This window comes from Garra rufa, chromosome 13 (assembly GCF_049309525.1).
Source record: "Garra rufa chromosome 13, GarRuf1.0, whole genome shotgun sequence".
Classification (NCBI taxonomy): domain Eukaryota; kingdom Metazoa; phylum Chordata; class Actinopteri; order Cypriniformes; family Cyprinidae; genus Garra; species Garra rufa.
Window position 1 is genome coordinate 29,359,220 of NC_133373.1, and position 18,231 is coordinate 29,377,450.

The 18,231-nt window shown below is 35.4% G+C and overlaps 1 protein-coding gene across 1 annotated transcript in view; it reads right to left on the minus strand.

The window, feature by feature from the left end:
• The window catches only part of nbas (NBAS subunit of NRZ tethering complex), a 246,002-nt gene that overhangs the window by 16,856 nt on the left and 210,915 nt on the right, over positions 1–18,231 (minus strand). The window contains exons 44-46 of the mRNA XM_073852757.1: positions 15,326–15,465; positions 9,133–9,277; positions 8,562–8,690 (exon numbers count right to left, since the gene is read on the minus strand). Of these exons, the coding sequence (XP_073708858.1) occupies positions 8,562–8,690; positions 9,133–9,277; positions 15,326–15,465 (414 nt within the window). The remainder of the gene's footprint in view (positions 1–8,561; positions 8,691–9,132; positions 9,278–15,325; positions 15,466–18,231) is intronic.

The following is an 18,231-nucleotide window of genomic DNA, read 5'->3' on the forward strand; positions in this document are numbered from 1 at the left end:
TGGTTGATGAGGACTTACATAACTCCAGTTGTATTACATAAATACAATGAAAATATCCCAGACACTTGCTTAAGATGCAGTGACTTTAAAGGGACGCTATATCACTGTATATTGGGAGTGTGAAGAACTTCAGAATTTTTGGAAAGGTGTGAAAGGAATGATAGAAAAGATCCTTGATGTTAACATACTACTGTCACCTTTAATCTTTTTATTTCATTTATACCCTAAGGAGATCAAGCTAAAAAAAAAAAACAGAGCATATATTTATAAATATATGTATTCTTCAAGCAAAACGGCTTATTTCTTTCAATTGGAAAAGTACATGTGCACCAAATATAGGTCGTTGGCTGAAAGAGATGGTAATAAACATGTCAATGGAAAAGATAACCTATATATTAAAAAATAAATACAAAATTTTTGATGGAGTTTGGGGACCTTTCAAATTGTTTATAAAATGTGGTAGAGTTGGAAATGTTTTGATAGAAGACTAAGAAAAGAGGTGATATTGTATATTAATGTAAAATACTGAGAAGCCTTTTGTTTTGTTTTGTTTGTTTGTTTGTTGATTTATGTTTTATCTGGTACATTGAAATTTGTATGTACACGTGTATATATAAAATGCAATAAAAAGGAATTAAAAAAAATTAAATAACTTTTTTATTTTAATATATTGTAAAAACTGGATTTTCAGCAGCCATTACTCTAGTTTTCAGGGGTTTTCTGGAATTTGTTTTTTCAGGATTATTTAATGAATAGAAAGTTTTACCATTTATTTATTTAAACCATCACCAATACCATATATTTTAAAATAGAAATCCTTTGTAAGATTATAAATTATTTAACTGTCCCTTTTGACCAATTTAATGCATTCTTGCTGAATAATAAAAAAAATTGGATCTGTCAAAAATCTATTACTTTTAATCTGTCATATGTGTCAATCTGGCAAACGACAGAAAATGTTTGGCAACCTCTGAACAGATAGATAACACGAAACACCACAATAATAGATGTGAAAAAAGAAAAAATAGGAAGATGATAGGAAGCAAGAAAACTGTAAAGGTTACCTTTATACCTGTGCTGAGTTGACAGAATTTCACTGAATCAATAATGACAAAAACATCAGAAATTGTTCTAAAGTAAAGGTAATGGACTGAGAACTAAAGATACATAAAGGTGCAAGTGCCAACAATTTCCCAGCGAAATAGCTTCTGCGAGATTTTGCTGAACACTGGCATGACTGGAGATGGAAAGAAGAAAAGAATGACCCTTTTAAAAAATGGCCTATACCAAAGTCATTCAGCCAAACTGTCCCTTTCTTTCTTCACATTACAGGTCCATTCATTCACATTTCCTGAACTGTGATTTCCTGGAAAGACCAGGTCTATACACACAATGAATTGAACAAACTCCTGCAGAGAAGAAAATTAAGGAGTGATTGTCTTAATGGTGGACTCCTTACATCTCTAGGATCAAATCTTCACAGTCTGAAACATTCTGACATCCGGTGTTCTTTTCCACACACATTCTTGCTTTAAATGGTCTAATTGAAGCTTTTCTGTCAGTAAAACAGCGTCGCCTGTACAAATGTTTTACAAGATTGTTTCAATAGCAAGACTGACAAGGCTGCCAAACAAACAAATAGTTACATGCAGCGCATGACTAGCAAAATTAATAACAGGCCACTCAAAATGAAAGAAAAAAATATATATAATAAAGCAACACAATAACCTACATAATCACTTTATAATTTCCCCTCTATTTTCGATTGTTGTTCTTAATTAAACAAAATAATCTCCATAAAAAACAACCTCATCACAGAGAACAATAAAAGCCATGCTTATTCAACATGATTCATATTCCGGAGCAATAAGTCCATTATAAAACACAAGCTTATTATGAGCGGGAACAATGCACATCAGATCGTCCAATACAAACAGAGACGGGGCAAGCGGTATGTAATTGCTCCCGTTACAGAAAGCCAATTGAATGGCACTGATGAGTCTATTCAAATATAATCGGTGAGGAAAAAGGAAGCACCGGGGGTGAGGTATGACCGAATACGTGAGCTGAAGGAGTCAAAGATGAAAGATACTTGATTGCTTTTGTGAAGATGACGCATGTCGCCACTCGTTCCTGTGTCATGACATCACCATTTGGAAGTCCTCGTATGCAACACAAACAGGAAGGGGTTGAAAAGAATTAAGATGTTGTCTGGAATGAATTATTCAGCGATGTTAATGTGGTTGAACGTCAGCAGAGGATTTAAGCTTGCTGGAGGAGTGCTGCATAAATGAATTTACGCAAAATGACGATAATAATAAAAAAAAATCTAACATAATGACAGCTGCGACTGCTCTTCTGAGAATGCAGCAAAATGTCAGGCTTTCAGTAAGCAACAGTTTAGAAGGGGAAATGAGGACACGGTGTGTGTACGTGTGTGTGGAGGCTGGAGTATGGCAGAAGGGTTACTAAATAAATCAATGTCTTGAGCGTTCAGAAGGGAGTGCCCTTGTGAAGCAAACTCCCTCTACCGCTGAAGTCAGATTGTGTTGATAGATTACAACATGATACACTTACTGGTTATCATAACAGAAGAATAAGAAACAAACCACAAATCACATTTTGTTTGATGAATTAATTGTCATACAAATAAATGTGATTAATGGTATAATAACAAAAAAAAAATGTATACAATATTAATATATAATGTAATTGGGATTAAGGATTCGTAAAAAAAAATACTTTTGTACTTAAATTTAGTCCTTGTTTAATTTTAAATAATTAGTATTGTTTACAAATATAGTCAAACCCAAAAATATTCAGACACCAGACATAATTTTTTATTTTTTTTTTTACTAGTGAGTGCAGGACACTATAGTTCATTTATGTAAGAGAGGATAGCAAAATAAAGTAAACTGTGAAGATGAATTTGTTCTGTCACAGATTCACTCTTGAGTTCTTGTCATATTTTATCACTATTTTCTTTTGTCGTCTTTCATCTTGGTTTTTGTATTCGCACCAATGTTTGTTTGTGGCCAAAACAACATGAATATTATATTGTGGTAATATATTTTTGTCACTGAATATTAAAATATTACGTACTAGTAATATATATCTGTCTCAATTTCTTCACTATGATGTATTAAGGCAATTCATACCATAACAGTGAAAACTAAATGATATTACAATGAAATGAAACCTGAGGGCTATCATTTACATATGTTTGAATTCATAATACACTAAGGCACCATAAAAAGAGACATAAAAATGCACATTTCATTGAATTTGCCAAAAAATCATGGTATTTGCACAATATTATTATTACAAACAATCAAAATTAGATCAAATAATCATGATCAGGCATAAAAATCAAAACCACCACAATTGAAGCCATAGACAAGCATGTGCACACAAACACACACACTCAGTCTATAATTTTAATGGTAGTTTTATTTGAACAGTGAGAGACAGAATAACAACAACAAAAAATCCAGAAAAACGCATTTCAGAAAAGGTTATAAATTGATTTGCATTTTATTGAGAGAAACAAGTATTTGATCCCCTATCAATCAGCTAGATTTTTGGCTCCCCGCTGTCTTGTATAATAGACACCTGTCCACAGAAGGAATCAATCAATGAGATTCCAAACTCTCCAGCATAGCCAAGACCAAAGAGCTGTCCAAAGATGTCAGGGACAAGATTGTAGACCTACACAAGGCTGGAATGGGCTACAAGACCATCGCCAATCAGCTTGGTGGGAAGGTGACAACAGTTGGTGTGATTATTCGCAAATGGAAGAAACACAAAATAACTGTCAATCCCCCTTGGTCTCTGGCTCCATGCAAGATCTCACCTTGTGGAGTTTCAATGATCAGCCCATAACTACAAGGGAGGATCTTTCCAAAGGTTTCAAGGCAGCTGGGAACGTTGTCACCAAGAAAACAATTGGTAACACACTTCGCCATGAATGACTGAAATCATGCAAGGCCCCCCTGCTCAAGAAAGCACATGTCCAGGCCCATCTGAAGTTTGCCAATGAACATCTAAATGATTCAGGAGAACTGGGTGAAAGTGTTGTGGTCAGATGAAACCAAAATCAAGCTCTTTGGCATCAATTCAACTTGCCGTGTTTGGACGAGGAGGAATACTGCCTATGATCCCAAGAACACCATCCCCACCGTCAAACATGGAGGTGGAAACATTATGCTTCGGGGGTGTTTTTCTGCTAAGGGGACAAGACAACTGCACCGCATCAAATGGCTGATGAGCAGAACCATGTACTGTCAGGGCCAGGGCATTGAAAATGGGTCGTGAATGGGTATTCCAGCCTGACAATGACTTAAAACACAAGGCAACAAAGGAGTGGCTCAAGAAGAAGCACATTAGGGTCCTGGAATGGCCTAGCCAGTCTCAAGACCTTAATCCCATAGAAAATCTGTGGAGGGAGCTGAAGGTTCAAGTTGCCAAACGTCAGCCTCAAAACCTTAATGACTTGGAAAGGATCTGCAAAGAGGAGTGGGACGAAATCCATCCTGAGATGTGTGCAAACTTGGTGGCCAACTACAAGAAATGTCTGACCTCTGTGATTGCCAAAAAGGGTTTTGCCACCAAGTACTAAGTCATGTTTTGCAAAAGGGTCAAATTCTTATTTGACTCATTAAAATGCAAATCAATTTATAACTTTTTTAAAATGGGGTTTACTGGATTTTTTTGTTGTTATTCTGCCTCTCACTGTTCATATAAACCAATAATTTAAATTATAGACTGATTACTATTTATTTGTCAGTGGGCAAACATACAGAATTCAGCAGGGGATCAAATATTTTTTTCCTTCACTGTATGTAATATTCTGTTATTTATGAGACAACATTTCCCCGCCAAATACGAAATTGTTCGTTATTTATGAGATAACGCTTCCCTGCCAAATACAGAATTTTTCAGGTTTTCACTGTCATACACTCGGGGGGCTATCACATGTCAATTTCTAAGCTTTTTGCTCAAATGTTGCTTTTTTGTAAAACGAAACTTACTTACATTCAAATGTTGATAAAAAAGAATGCTTGCAGCTAGAATAAAACAGATTTTTTTTTTTGTTAAAAAAAGGAGAGGCTCTGTATTTTATTTTGATGCATGTTCAGACATTCATACAACAAAATATTCTGGGGGGCATGAAATTTTTGTGAAAATTATTAAAAATTGCTGGCGGTGGCTGGCAACTTCTTTCAAAAATGCTGGCGGGGAAAGGGTAAAAAAAAAAAAAAAAAAAAAGCCAACAACATACTCAAATTCACCTATTCCTTTCTTTCTTCCTTTCCTCCATCTCTGTGCCAGGTTTGGAGATGAAAGCACATCACCCTTGCCCCGAGAGAAGGAGATTACCCTCATTTTAAGTGAGCTCTTCTCAGTTTCATGGCTTTATCTGATCTAGAGTCAGTGAGAATGTGAGCTCTAATTGATCCTTCTGAGACGCAGCTTATCCAGTCAGTTCCCTAGTCAGTTTTTGGGCTATGATGAATTTTTAGGTGAACCCTAACAGCATCACGGTGAGCCGTGGTTGTAGCGTAGCGGTTCAAGCTGTGCTCTATGATCAGGCTATGATAAGGGACCTTGTTAAAAACAAACTTCAGTCACTCGTTCTGAATGGTAGGATCCTTTGGAAAGGATATGCAAGTAAACGCAGTCACAGGTTCTGACAGACTTTTTCACGTTATATCATTAGGTGTTTATGAATATTGTTGGTCCTCATTGCTTCACAGTTGGTTCATTTACTGAATATTTACACTAGCTGACATATAATTGTGGGCTGTCATGTGCTAATCTATTCATCTAACTGACTTCAAAAAATCTGCAGCATGTTCAGACTGTTTTTGCATCTTATTTTTTATAAATGTGTTGGGAATGAAGTTTTAAAATTCTTATTTCAAAGGATCAAGGATTGATTTCTCAACATCACCCCTTCAAAAGGTAAAACGAATGAAAAAATTCTACTATTTTAGGTTTGTTTGATAATTCTTTCAGTTAAAGAGTGTAGTACTTCCAACCCTTTTACCATATTTAATTCTGCAAAAGTATGCAGATCCATTGTGTAAACACATGACCTGTTGAGACTTCCACTGTTGTGCAGCTAAAAGGTATTTAACCCTTGGCTTATACCAGGGAACTGCTGTAGAAATTAGTGTAGAGTAAGTTGCTTTAGTTTAAAAGCATGTAGAAAAATGCAAATTAATCAAATCATGTTTCCAAGGTCTCTGGGAAGAGTGTACGTGTTTGGTTTTAATGTGTAGCCAATCCCACAACAGCCATTGCTTATCTAGCCCCTCCAGCAGACCTGAGAGGATAAATTAAGTGATGGCGCAGCGAGGGCTTGGCTTTTATCTGACCTGCAGTCAGTGAGAGATAGAGGTTACGGTCAGAGGCAAGCTTGCTCTGATAGCACATATCTGATTCACAGTCACTTCTAGTGTCAACAGTCAGTTTAGTTTAATTGAATCCACATTACTAGTGACAGCGGTGGCTAGCTGACAAGAACACACCCTTGACCGTTAGATTTGTCCAGCAACAGGTCATGAACAGTATTCTGGTTTTTTCATTATTGCTGTTAACACAAAGGACAGGAATACTTAAATTATTTAACCCGGAGGGCACTTTTCGAAAATGCACAATGAATAAAATAGCCTGGTTTGACTTTAAAACACCCTCCCATCTGTGACTTTCTCAAATATGTTAAAGGATTAGTTCACTTTCAGAATAAAAAAGTCCTGAAAATTTACTCACCCCAATGCTATCCAAGATGTTCATGTCTTACTTTCTTCAGTTGAAAAGAAATTAAGATTTTTTAAGGAAAACATTCCAGGATTTTTATATAATTTTAACCACAAATGCTCGCCTTGCACTAGCTCGACTTCATGCATTACATAGTCACATTGGAAAGGTCACGTGTGATGTAGATGGAAGTACCGATCCAGTGTTTACAAAGCGAAAGTGCAAAGAAAGTCAAATGCCCTTTACAAAAAAAGTCTCGCTGATGAGAGGAATAACTCACATGTGCTCAGGGTGTGCTAGCAGTTAGATCACATCAGCAGTGTGGCTCGTTCTTAAAGCAAAGTTTTGCCTGAATGATTATTAGATTCACTGTTTTGATGATTAGATCACTGTATTTTATCTGAGAATAAACTTACAGGATGACACATTCGGTGTGTGAAAAAAATGTGTTTTCAGGGTATAAACAGTAATAGCGCGTGCAGCGGCAGCCTCCCCAAGGTCCTAATGCCCGTTTGGTAAGGAGTTTAATTCCGTAGGGGGCACTTTTGGCATACTTCCAATAAAATGAAAGTAAAATGCACAAATAACATTTAGACTGTGTTTCTGATTAAATAAAGCAGTACTTCATGTCATAAAATCATGAGCATGTTTTGATTTAAAGGTCAGAAGCTATAGCATCACAAACATGACACTTTAAATAATTAAATAATTTTATATATACTGATTTATTCATTAATGTGTAATGTGTTACATTTTTTTTCAAACAAATAATGAGCTCTAAAGGATTTTCAGAATTTTTACAACTCTTTTGCTTTAGGCCATCTACAAATGTAAAATCTTAAAATAAAACTGCATTTTTCTGAGAAAAACAAACAAACAAACAAATGCAATGATTGATATATAGTTTGTTTATAGTTTATTGTACTCTCATTATAAAAAAAACTTTATTATTGTTTATTCAATTCTAACAAATAAGTTCTTGTTAAAAACTAACCAAAATTAAAAATTATTTGCTTATAATTTCCACACAGGAGAGACCTGCTGTTGTTTCCAAACTAAAGGAAATATATTGATTAAAATCCAGTATCGTGCATCCCTAAAAAAAAGGTAAAACAACAATGTCCAATGATGTTGGAAGTTGGAAGACCTTTTTGAACCAGAGTACACAGACGAAGAACTACCCATGCATGACCTTTTCAACATGATTATGTAATGCATGAATCGAGCTAGTGCAAGGTGAGCATTTGTGACTAAAAAGTATATAAATGTTAATTTCTTTTTAGAAAATGGCTGATCGTTTTGCCTGGGGTTGTGTAGAGCTCTTTGAAGCTGCAATTTGGACCTTCAACCTGCTGATCCCCATTGAAGTCCACTGAATAGAGAAAAATCCTGAAATGTTTTCCTCAAAAATTTCTTTCTTTCTGACTGAATAAAGAAAGACATGAACATCTTGGATGACATGGAGGGGAGTAAATATCAGAAAATTGTTATTCTGGAAGTGAACTAATCCTTTAACTTCAATCAAACCTTTCATGATTCAATCACAAAACAAGACTGATTAAAATTCATTAATACTGTCAACCCAGCCATAATTAAAACATACACCTCAACTGTTAAAGTGCTGAACTAGAAATTGCAAAGTCATGGCTTTGATTTCCAGAAAACGCATAATCAAGGAAAATGTGGCTGAAGTGAATTCTCAAAAAGTCTGCTTTGTTGTTACTGAGCCATCTGCAACATCGTGGGACATCAGATTTGGCTTGTGATAAAAAAAAAAAACAGATCAGAATGAGACTTACATCAGTAATGTTTTTGATCTGATCCTGGGTCAGTTTGCGCAGATGCTCATCCTCGCTCTCTGTCATCAACTTCAGAGCGGGCAGCCTAATCCCAGCATTCAACAGCAGAGAGGAAATGTACCCAATGCACTAAAATAAACAGAAGTGAAGTGTGAACATCACGTTACAATCAACACAGCAGAGCTGAACTCACAGTAACAAGTTACAATAGCACAGAAATGTATTACAAAAGATAGCAGCGTTTTCAGCATCTTCACAGTTTTTTTTAAATTCAAAGAGCAGATCATATGTTTTTTTTTTTTTAAGTGTCCTTATATTGTGTTGGAGTCCCCTACAACAGGTTTAAATGCATCTAAGGTCATATTTAGCCCTGGTATGCGAAATTACCAGGGGAATTTGTTTTACACCACAGAAGCCCCTAGAAATGCAATTGAGCTAGTTTTGAGTGGCAATTGGGTGGGTTTTGTTGTGAAAACCTGGCAACCCAGAGCACTTCTAAATAAAACAATAATATAGTGCTCCAATCCGTTCTTAAAATAGCATGTAGTTATGATGACAACCACATTCTTACCTGCGGGTTAAGTTTGTGCTTGGTCACGTATAGTGAGCGGCACATGGTTAGAACTTCATTCCCGATGTTGATTTGAGAAAGGCTTGAAGAGTGTGCAAGCAGGGTGGATGTAAGACACACCCAGGGGTTTTGCTCCGTCTCCAACCTGTGTAACGAGAGACACAAACATGTCAGATGTCCAGAAGACCAACACAAAAACAGGTAAGTGCTAAAAACATGAAGAAATAATCATGAAAGTGCATGTGGCACCGTGAAACTTTTAATAGGAAAGTGTCTGTATAATGAAAAAGAAATCCAATCATAATTATCATGGCATATCACACGCGTGCAACTATAAAACAGCACATGTGCTTATCTTCTGAATTCTTATGAGAGATGAGAGGAGCTTTCTAACAAACCCCACTGCCGACTGAGATAAACACAGAATCATAATCAAATGCAATCGCACAAACACTGACTCCTCTTATAATTGAAGTTGGCCTTTCATACACACAATGTTTTCAATAATAACAAAATCCACAGTAACGGAGACAACGAGGAACCTGGAAAACTAAATTACATTCATTACAGTAGTTAAAGGATACACAGATTGGCTATGAAAAATCCCTTAAAGAAAAGGTTCATTAAAAAACTGGTAAATTCTCTCACTATTTACTTACTCTCATGTCGTTTAAACCCACATGCAGCAATTTTAACACAAAAGAAGAATTTTAAAGAATCTTCACCTACATCTTCTCTATAAAACAACGATTTTAACTATAAAAGCACCATAAAAGGTGCCATAAAATGGTCTATATAACTCATGCACAGTATTCCATGTCTTCTAAAGTCATAAAATAAAATTTAAGTTGAGCTGCAACGGCTCTCAAATCACAGGTACTAAAGCAGGTTTGGTATTGTAGTATTTGGTTTCAAGAAATGCAAAATCCAATTATGTTTGATATTAGTGACATCCAATCTATGCCATTACAATATTTGATTTAGTAGACTTAAATCATACAAAGCTATCGTATGACTTCAGTTTTATTATGTGTTTTTTTAACTGGTCACTATAAGATTTGACAAAATTCTCATATTTCATGGAAAAATAACCTACAAACGACATAAGAGTAAAACAGTTTTTTACTGTCTCATCTATGGAGACTACATAAATATAAATTAAAAGTACCACCGAGACAAATTTTAACTTTTGTTAGGAGAAAAATTTAAAGGGATAGTTGACCCCAAAATGAAAATGACCCCATGATTTACTCACCCTCAAGCCATCCTAGGGGTATATGACTTTTTTCTTTCAGACAAACAGTTATCGGCATTATGTTAGAAAATGTCCTGGCTCTTCCAAGCTTTCTAATGACATTGAATGGCTCTTGATATTTTGAAGTTCAGTAAAGTGCATCCATTCATCATAAAAAGTACTCCACATGTCTCCAGGGGGAAAATAAAGGCCTTCTAAAGTGAATCAATATGTTTTTTTTTATATATAAAAATATCCATATTTAATACTTTATAAACTGTAATCTCTAGCTTCCGCTAACTGTCATACGCACATTCACAAGAAAGTGACGTTGCAGTGGAATTAGAAGCACAAAACAAAGATTTGTAAAGCAAAATGTCAGAGGAAACTGTTTTTCCTTTGCTGTAAACAAAACTTGAAGCCACTCTCTCGTGAACGAGCGTAGGACAGCTAGCGGAAGCTAGAGATTACAGTTAATGAAGTTTTAAATATGGATATTTTTCTTACAAAAATGCATTTATTCACTTCAGAAGGCCTTAATTAACCCTCTGGAGCAGTTTTTATGATGGATGGATGCACTTTATTGGACTTCAAAATCTTAAACCCCATTCATTGCTATTATAAACCTTGGAAGAGCCAGGATATATTTTTTGAAAAACTCCAATTGTATTCGTCTGAAAGAAGAAAATCATAAAGGAATAGTTTAACAAAGGAAGAGTTTAGATGCAAAAGCATCTAAGTGCCGTTTGAAATTTTCTACTAAAGTGGGCGTTTTTATCTGGCTCCTTTGTGTAGGTTCAGTAATTTCACTGTAATGGCCACATTTCATTGCCATTAAAGTGAAATAACTGAACATAAACATAGGATCCTGAAAAAAGCGCTAATTTTAGAAGAAAATTACAGATGGCACTTAGAGGCTTTTGTATCTGAACTCTTCAAATATAGGCACTGGAGCATATTAGATTTAGTAGACTTAAATCATACAAACCTATCATTTGACTTCAGAAGATTATAGCGTAGACATATAGACCATTTTTATTATGTTTTCCTTTTTTTTTTAAACTGGTCACTAAAAGATTCGACAAAATGTTCACATTTCATTAAAAAAAAAAAACAACAACAACAAATGACACAAGAATAAGTGCATGACGACATAATTTTCATTTTTCCACTCTTATCTATGGAGACTACATGAATATAAATTAGAAGTATCACCAGGACAAAAACTTCTGCTAGGAGAAAATTTAAAGGGATAGTTGACCAAAAATGAAAATCACCCAATGATTTACTTATCTTCAAGCCATCGTGGGTGGACTTTCTTCTTTCAGACGAATACAATCGAAGTTGTATTAAAAAATTGTCCTGGCTCCTCCAAGCTTTATAGTAGCAGTAAATAGCTTTCAAAGCTTTGAAGTTCAGTAATGTGCCTCCATTTATATATGCATTGATTCACTTCAGAAGGTCTTTATTAAGCTTCTGGAGACATGTGGAGCAGTTTTTATGATGGATGCACTTTATTGGACTTCAAAATCTTAAACCCCATTCATTGCTGTTATAAACCTTGGAAGAGCCAGGATATTTTTTAATACAACTCCAACTGTATTCGTCTGTAAGAAGAAAGTCATACAAGGAATAGTTACAGAGTAGTTTAACAAATGAAGAGTTTAGATATAAAAGCATCTAAGTGCCTTTTGAAATTTTCTACTAAAATTCAATGGCAACATTTCATTGCCATTAAAGTGAAATAACTGAACATAAACATAGGATCCTGAAAAAAGCACTAATTTTAGAAGAAAATTACAGATGGCACTTAGAGGCTTTTGTATCTGAACTCTTCAAATATAGGCACTGTAGCATATTTGATTTAGTAGACTTAAATCATACAAAGCTATCATTTGACTTCAGAAGATTATAGCGTATGAGACATATAGACCACTTTTAGTGTGTTTTCCTTTTTTTTACTGGTCACTATAAGATTTGACCGACAAATGACATAAGAATAAGTGCATAATGACATAATTTTCAGTTTTTTAGTCTTATCTATGGAGACTACATGAATATAAATTAGAAGTACCACCAGGACAAATTTTAACTTTTGTTAGGAGAAAAATTTAAAGGGATAGTTGACCCCAAAATGAAAATCACCCAATGATTTACTCACCCTCAAGCCATCATGGGTCTATGTGACTTAATTTTTTTTTCAGACGAATACAATCGGAGTTATATTAAAAAAAAAAATCAGTTCAGTAAAGTGCACCCATTCATAATAAAAAGTACTCCACACATCATAACGGAAGCAAATCAATGCGTTTTTTGTAAGAAAAATATCCATATTTAAAACTTAATTAAAAATATTTTAAACTAGTGGTGGGCCGTTATCGGCGTTAACGTGCTGCGTTAACGTGAGACTTTTATCGGGCGATAAAAAAAAATATCGCCGTTAATCTATTCTCAAATCTGGGTTGGGAGCTGGGTCTAAACTACGCAAGCTATGATGACTTTCACCTTGATAGTTTAACGCGGATGTATACCAAAGACTATAGAATATGGTCGCGCGTTTATGTCTCCTCCGCCAAAACCCTGACGGGATCAAGCCGTCCTCCATTCATAAAAACCAAATCTACTATAGCGCGAAATGCCACGTAAATTCATCGTTTTTTGGATTCATAAATCAAATATGGTCTGTCACTTAATTCAAATCGCGATATGGACTAGTGTCTGTGAAAACTGAAATGCAAAAAGACCGTTTTAATATGAATCCGGTATGTTCCGTTTGCCTAGCTGTATGTATGAAATTCATACTATGAATGGTAGAGACGCGCTTTTACTACACGCATACTGAAACACACGTGACGCTCCCGGTAATTTTTGGCATTTGCATCTCACATGAACAGATAAACTCAATCTCCAAAACTGCTGTGAGTGTCACTTTTAACGTTTCATTTGAGAAAACTCGCATCATGTCATACTGTAACTGTATACACAGAAACTTCACGGCAACCTGTCAAAATAAAAGTACGGTGTAACATGTTTAGTCATTATTTGTGTAGCACACATATTCTGAATGCCTTCAGACGAATTCAAATTAGCCATTTTAATCTAGATTAATCTAGATTAATTCCAAGATTTAATCTAGATTAATCTAGATTAAAAAAATTAATCTATGCCCACCCCTATTTTAAACTGTTATCTTTAGCTTCCGCTAACTGTCATACGCATATTCACGAGAAAGTGACATTCCAGTGGAATTAGAAGTACAAAACGAAGATTTGTAAAGCAAAATGTCAGAGGATTTTAATAGAAGCGGAGAGGAGACTTGTTTTCTTTTGCTGTGAACAAAACTAAGTTCTTGTGAGACTAGCATATTCTCACTGGAGCCACTCTCTTGTAAAAGCATGTACGATAGTCATGATAGACATGTGGAGCAGTTTTTATGATAGATGGATGCACTTTATTGAACTTCAAAATCTTAAACCCCATTCATTGCTATTATAAACCTTGGAAGAGCAGTATATTTTTTAATATAACTCCGATTGTATTTGCCTGAAAGAAGAAAGTCATACAAGGAATAGTAAAGCAGTAGTTTAACAAAATGAAAATTCTTTCATCATTTACTCACCCTTGTGTCATTCTGAAACTGTATGACTTTCTTTCTTCTGTGCAACAACATAGAAGATGTTTTAAAGAATGTTGGTATAATCTTCTTTTGTGTTTCACAGAAGAAAGAAAGTCATACAGGTTTGAAATGACAAAGGTGAGTAAATGACAAAAGCGCTATCCCTTTAAGACTCTACAAGCAAAGGATTTGCTGATTGAAAACTGCGGAGCTCTAATGGGAAAAACATTAGAGATACTTTAAGGACCATGGTGTGGCCAGTGCCATGTATCCTCTAAGAAAAGGCTGCCACCCAAAGCTCTGTGGTGTGTCGATTTAAATTGATTTCCATTCGGATGGCCTTTTCTGGGACTTACTAAAGCAAGACAGAATGAGGAGCGACAAGACAGGTGTTCAGGAGACAGCAAATGTGCCATCTGAATCTTAAGTGATGATACACACACCCGGTGCACTGTGTGATCATAAATGGCGCACATGGTCACCTGTGAACTTCTGTGAATACATGAATGTATAGTCAAGCTCTCCTTTATCTTCTCTACATTTGGCTCCCTATCGCACTCACCTTTTGTTTAAATGCCAAAGAGCATAATTACAAAAACACATTAACATTAACACACACACACACACACACACACACACACACACACACACACACACACACACACACACACACACACACACACGCTCTGTGTTCTTCTCTAAGAATGTTAATTCAAAACTCCTCATGAAAACAAAAAGCCTTAAGCTATTTGCAAATGTGGCACAATGCATAATCAGCCAGCTTATGTTCTCTGTTTCTGTCTATTGATTCAGATACGGAATGGCTCTCCGTTCATCAACGTGCATTCTGGCAGCCACGACTTTAACCTCAAAAAACTCATTCAGTTATATAATACACAACAATTTACCTCATCAAACTTACAATCACACTTAATGGTCTAATAGCACTCCAATTCAAAGACATCTAATGAGAAAGCAGCTTGATTCATATACATATTGAAGGGAAAAATCTTTCAGAAAGAAAATGGAGAGATAGAGAACAACAGAAATTCTTATTTCTTTTTATTTTGAAAAAATGATTGGTTTTTGATTGGCCAATCGTAGCATTTGTAGCACTAAACAGTATATTTGACTCCCGGCAACCAATCTCGTTTTTCATTAAATTTAATTTATTTGTTTATTTATGTAGTTTCAGCTGGTTATTATTTAAAAGTCAACCCTTGCAGGATTTTACTTGGTGTAATGTTGCCCTCATCATCCTGTCAGGGTTTATTTTGTGAAACTGACCATTAATCAATTTCAGAAGTCAATATGGAAATAGAGCGTCAATACCAAAATCTCACCTGCTCTTGTCAGTCACTGGTGGCCACGCCTGTAGGAGGAGCATAAGGTGTTGAAACTCCTCCCATTTATTACTGGACTCCAACAATTCCAGAAACAAGGAGTTTCGCTTTTCCTCATTCTCGACATCTTTCATCTCACACTGAGAAAAAGGAGGAAAACAGAGAGAGAGAGTTACACGTCTTTTGTACTTTTTGCAGGGGAAATAAAAATGTATATAATTAAAACAAAAGGCAAAAAGAATAAAGAGCTGTTCAGTCATGACGTCTATTTGAAGGCCATTTCAGAATGCTAATTTGACAAAGGTTCCCTCTGGAATGACTAATGAGTTTTTTAAATAGCATTTTATGAGTCAAATCTGTGGTTAACAGTACTTGAAGAGACTCTAACATTTTACATATTGTTTCTAATTGTTTCATGTTATTTTTTTATTTAGTACTGACCTGAATAAGATATTTTACATATAGTCTACAAGAGAAAATAATAGTAGAATTCATAAAAAAATGACCCTGTTCAAAAGTTTACATACACTTGATTCTTAATACTGTGTTGTTACCTGAATGATCCACAGCTGTGTTTGTTTTTATTAGTGATATTTGTTCATGAGTGATATTTGTTCAAGTTAAACTGCCTGCTGTTCTTCAGAAAAGTCCTTTAGGTTCCACAGATTCTTTGGCTTTTCAGCATTTTTGTGAATTTGAACCTTCCAACAATGACTGTATGATTTTAAGATCCATCTTTTCACACTGAGGACAACTGAGGGATTCATATGCAACTATTACAGAAGGTTCAAACGCTCAATAATGCTTCGGAAGGAAACATGATGCATTAAGAGCCGCGGGTGAAAACTTTTGAACGGAATGAGGATGTGTACATTTTTCTTATTTTGCCTAAATATCATATTTTTTTCATTTAGCACTGCCCTTCAGAAGCTACAGAATATACTTACAGAATATACTTACATTCCCCAGAAGACAAAATTTACCCTGATCTTCAAATTTTCACCCCCTGGCTCTTAATACATCGTGTTTCCTTCTGAAGCATTAGTGAGCATTTTAACCTTCTGTAATCGTTGCATATGAGTCCCTCAGTTGTCCTTAGTGTGAAAAAATAAATAAATCTCAAAATCAGTCAACAACTCAACAACAACTCTCATTAAACACCAACAAAATAAAAAACACAACTGTGGATCATTTAGGTAACAACACAGTATTAAGAACTAAGCGTATGTAAACTTTTGAACGTGGGTCATATTTCATAAATTCAACTATTATTTTTTCTTGTAAACATCTTGTATGCGAAATATCTTTTTCAGAAAAAAATACCATGCATTTTGCATTATCCCTCTTTTTTTGTTAAAATAATTAACATTTGGCAGATTCTGCAAGGTGTATGTAAACTTTTGACTTCAACTGTATATATAAATAATATGGGAAGTTAACTAACCACAGTCTCATTAAAACTTCCTGAGGGAATTCATGGCTTGAAAATGCTAGTTCTCTCTAATTCTCTGTTTTTTAGGACTGTAAACTGAACATCTATACACCAAGCACAAGACTAAAATGCATGACCATACAGTAAATATGCAAATCTTTAGGACTGAAGGCAGAAGATAAAGTATTTGGCTTATCAGCTAATCATAAGCCAAGACTAAATCTGTGAGAGGCAGAACATCTTTCAGTCTACAGCACTAAAAGGTAAAGACAGCATGTTTACAGATGGAGAGAGCTCGCTGGAGAACGCACAAATAGCAGAAGGGCTAAACATGAAAAGACAAAGCAAGCGAGATGGAAGGAGAAGGAGAGAGGGCTTGAAACAGCTAGACTGGCGCACACACACACACACACACACACACACACACACACACACACACACCGCAATGACTTCTATGGCAAAAGGAGTGAATTCTCCCCTGTGGTGACTCTTATTCTTGTTCTCCTCCAAAAGAGGGAGGTGGAGAGAGAAAGTAATTAATTTCCCTTCAGTGCAACGGGAGCGCAATTTAACAGCTGAGAAAATGTCTGATTTCTGAGGGGAAAAACAAAAAAAAGTCAAAGAGCCCTTCCATGCCATGGTACCAGCATGCTCCAAGAAATGACAGAAAATAGCTGAAAACCCATGGGGGCAAAAAAACAGATCAAAATGACTGCAGGGAAAAAAAATAGTTAGAGTAAAACTAAAGGATATGGCAACTGGTTTTGCCATTGTGATGAAGATCATAAAACACAAATAATATCTGTCCATATGTGCCTATCCACAGGCCAGTAACATCATGTTCATTTGAACAAACACTTTTTTTGAATCCTCCTCAAGTTTTTAAACCAAATAGTCTATAAACGCAACCTAAAATGCAAAAATAAAACAAAAAAACACAACCCTACAACCCACCACAGGAGAAGTGGTTTAGAGAATCGATGATTAAATATATATATATACATAGTTGCACCTTGTGTGAAATTAATTTCAATCATTTAGGAATAAAGTCATATTTATATATGGAATGAATGAGAAGATTGCAACAATTTCATCATATCGGCATGAATGTCTAATTCCCACACTTCCTTTCACTCTCTCACTGTCTCCTGTCTCAACATTATTCACTGATGTGAAAATCAATTAAGCTGACACCTCGGCCCGAGTATTGTCAACACCGTAATTCCATTCAACCATCATCCTACACATTCAGACGATTAATAACCTGCCTATTAAACCCATTACAGCCAATCATGTTTGACCTACATTTATTATGATCAGAGAATATCTATTGAGGCAACACCTAAACGCAGCATGCATTCAGGAGACCTATCACTCTCTCTCCTAATTGGATAAAAGGAGTTGGCAAACCAAGGCCCCGCAGTTCACGGACCTCTGAGACTCTTCAGTTTTCTATTTAAATGTTTTGGTTAGA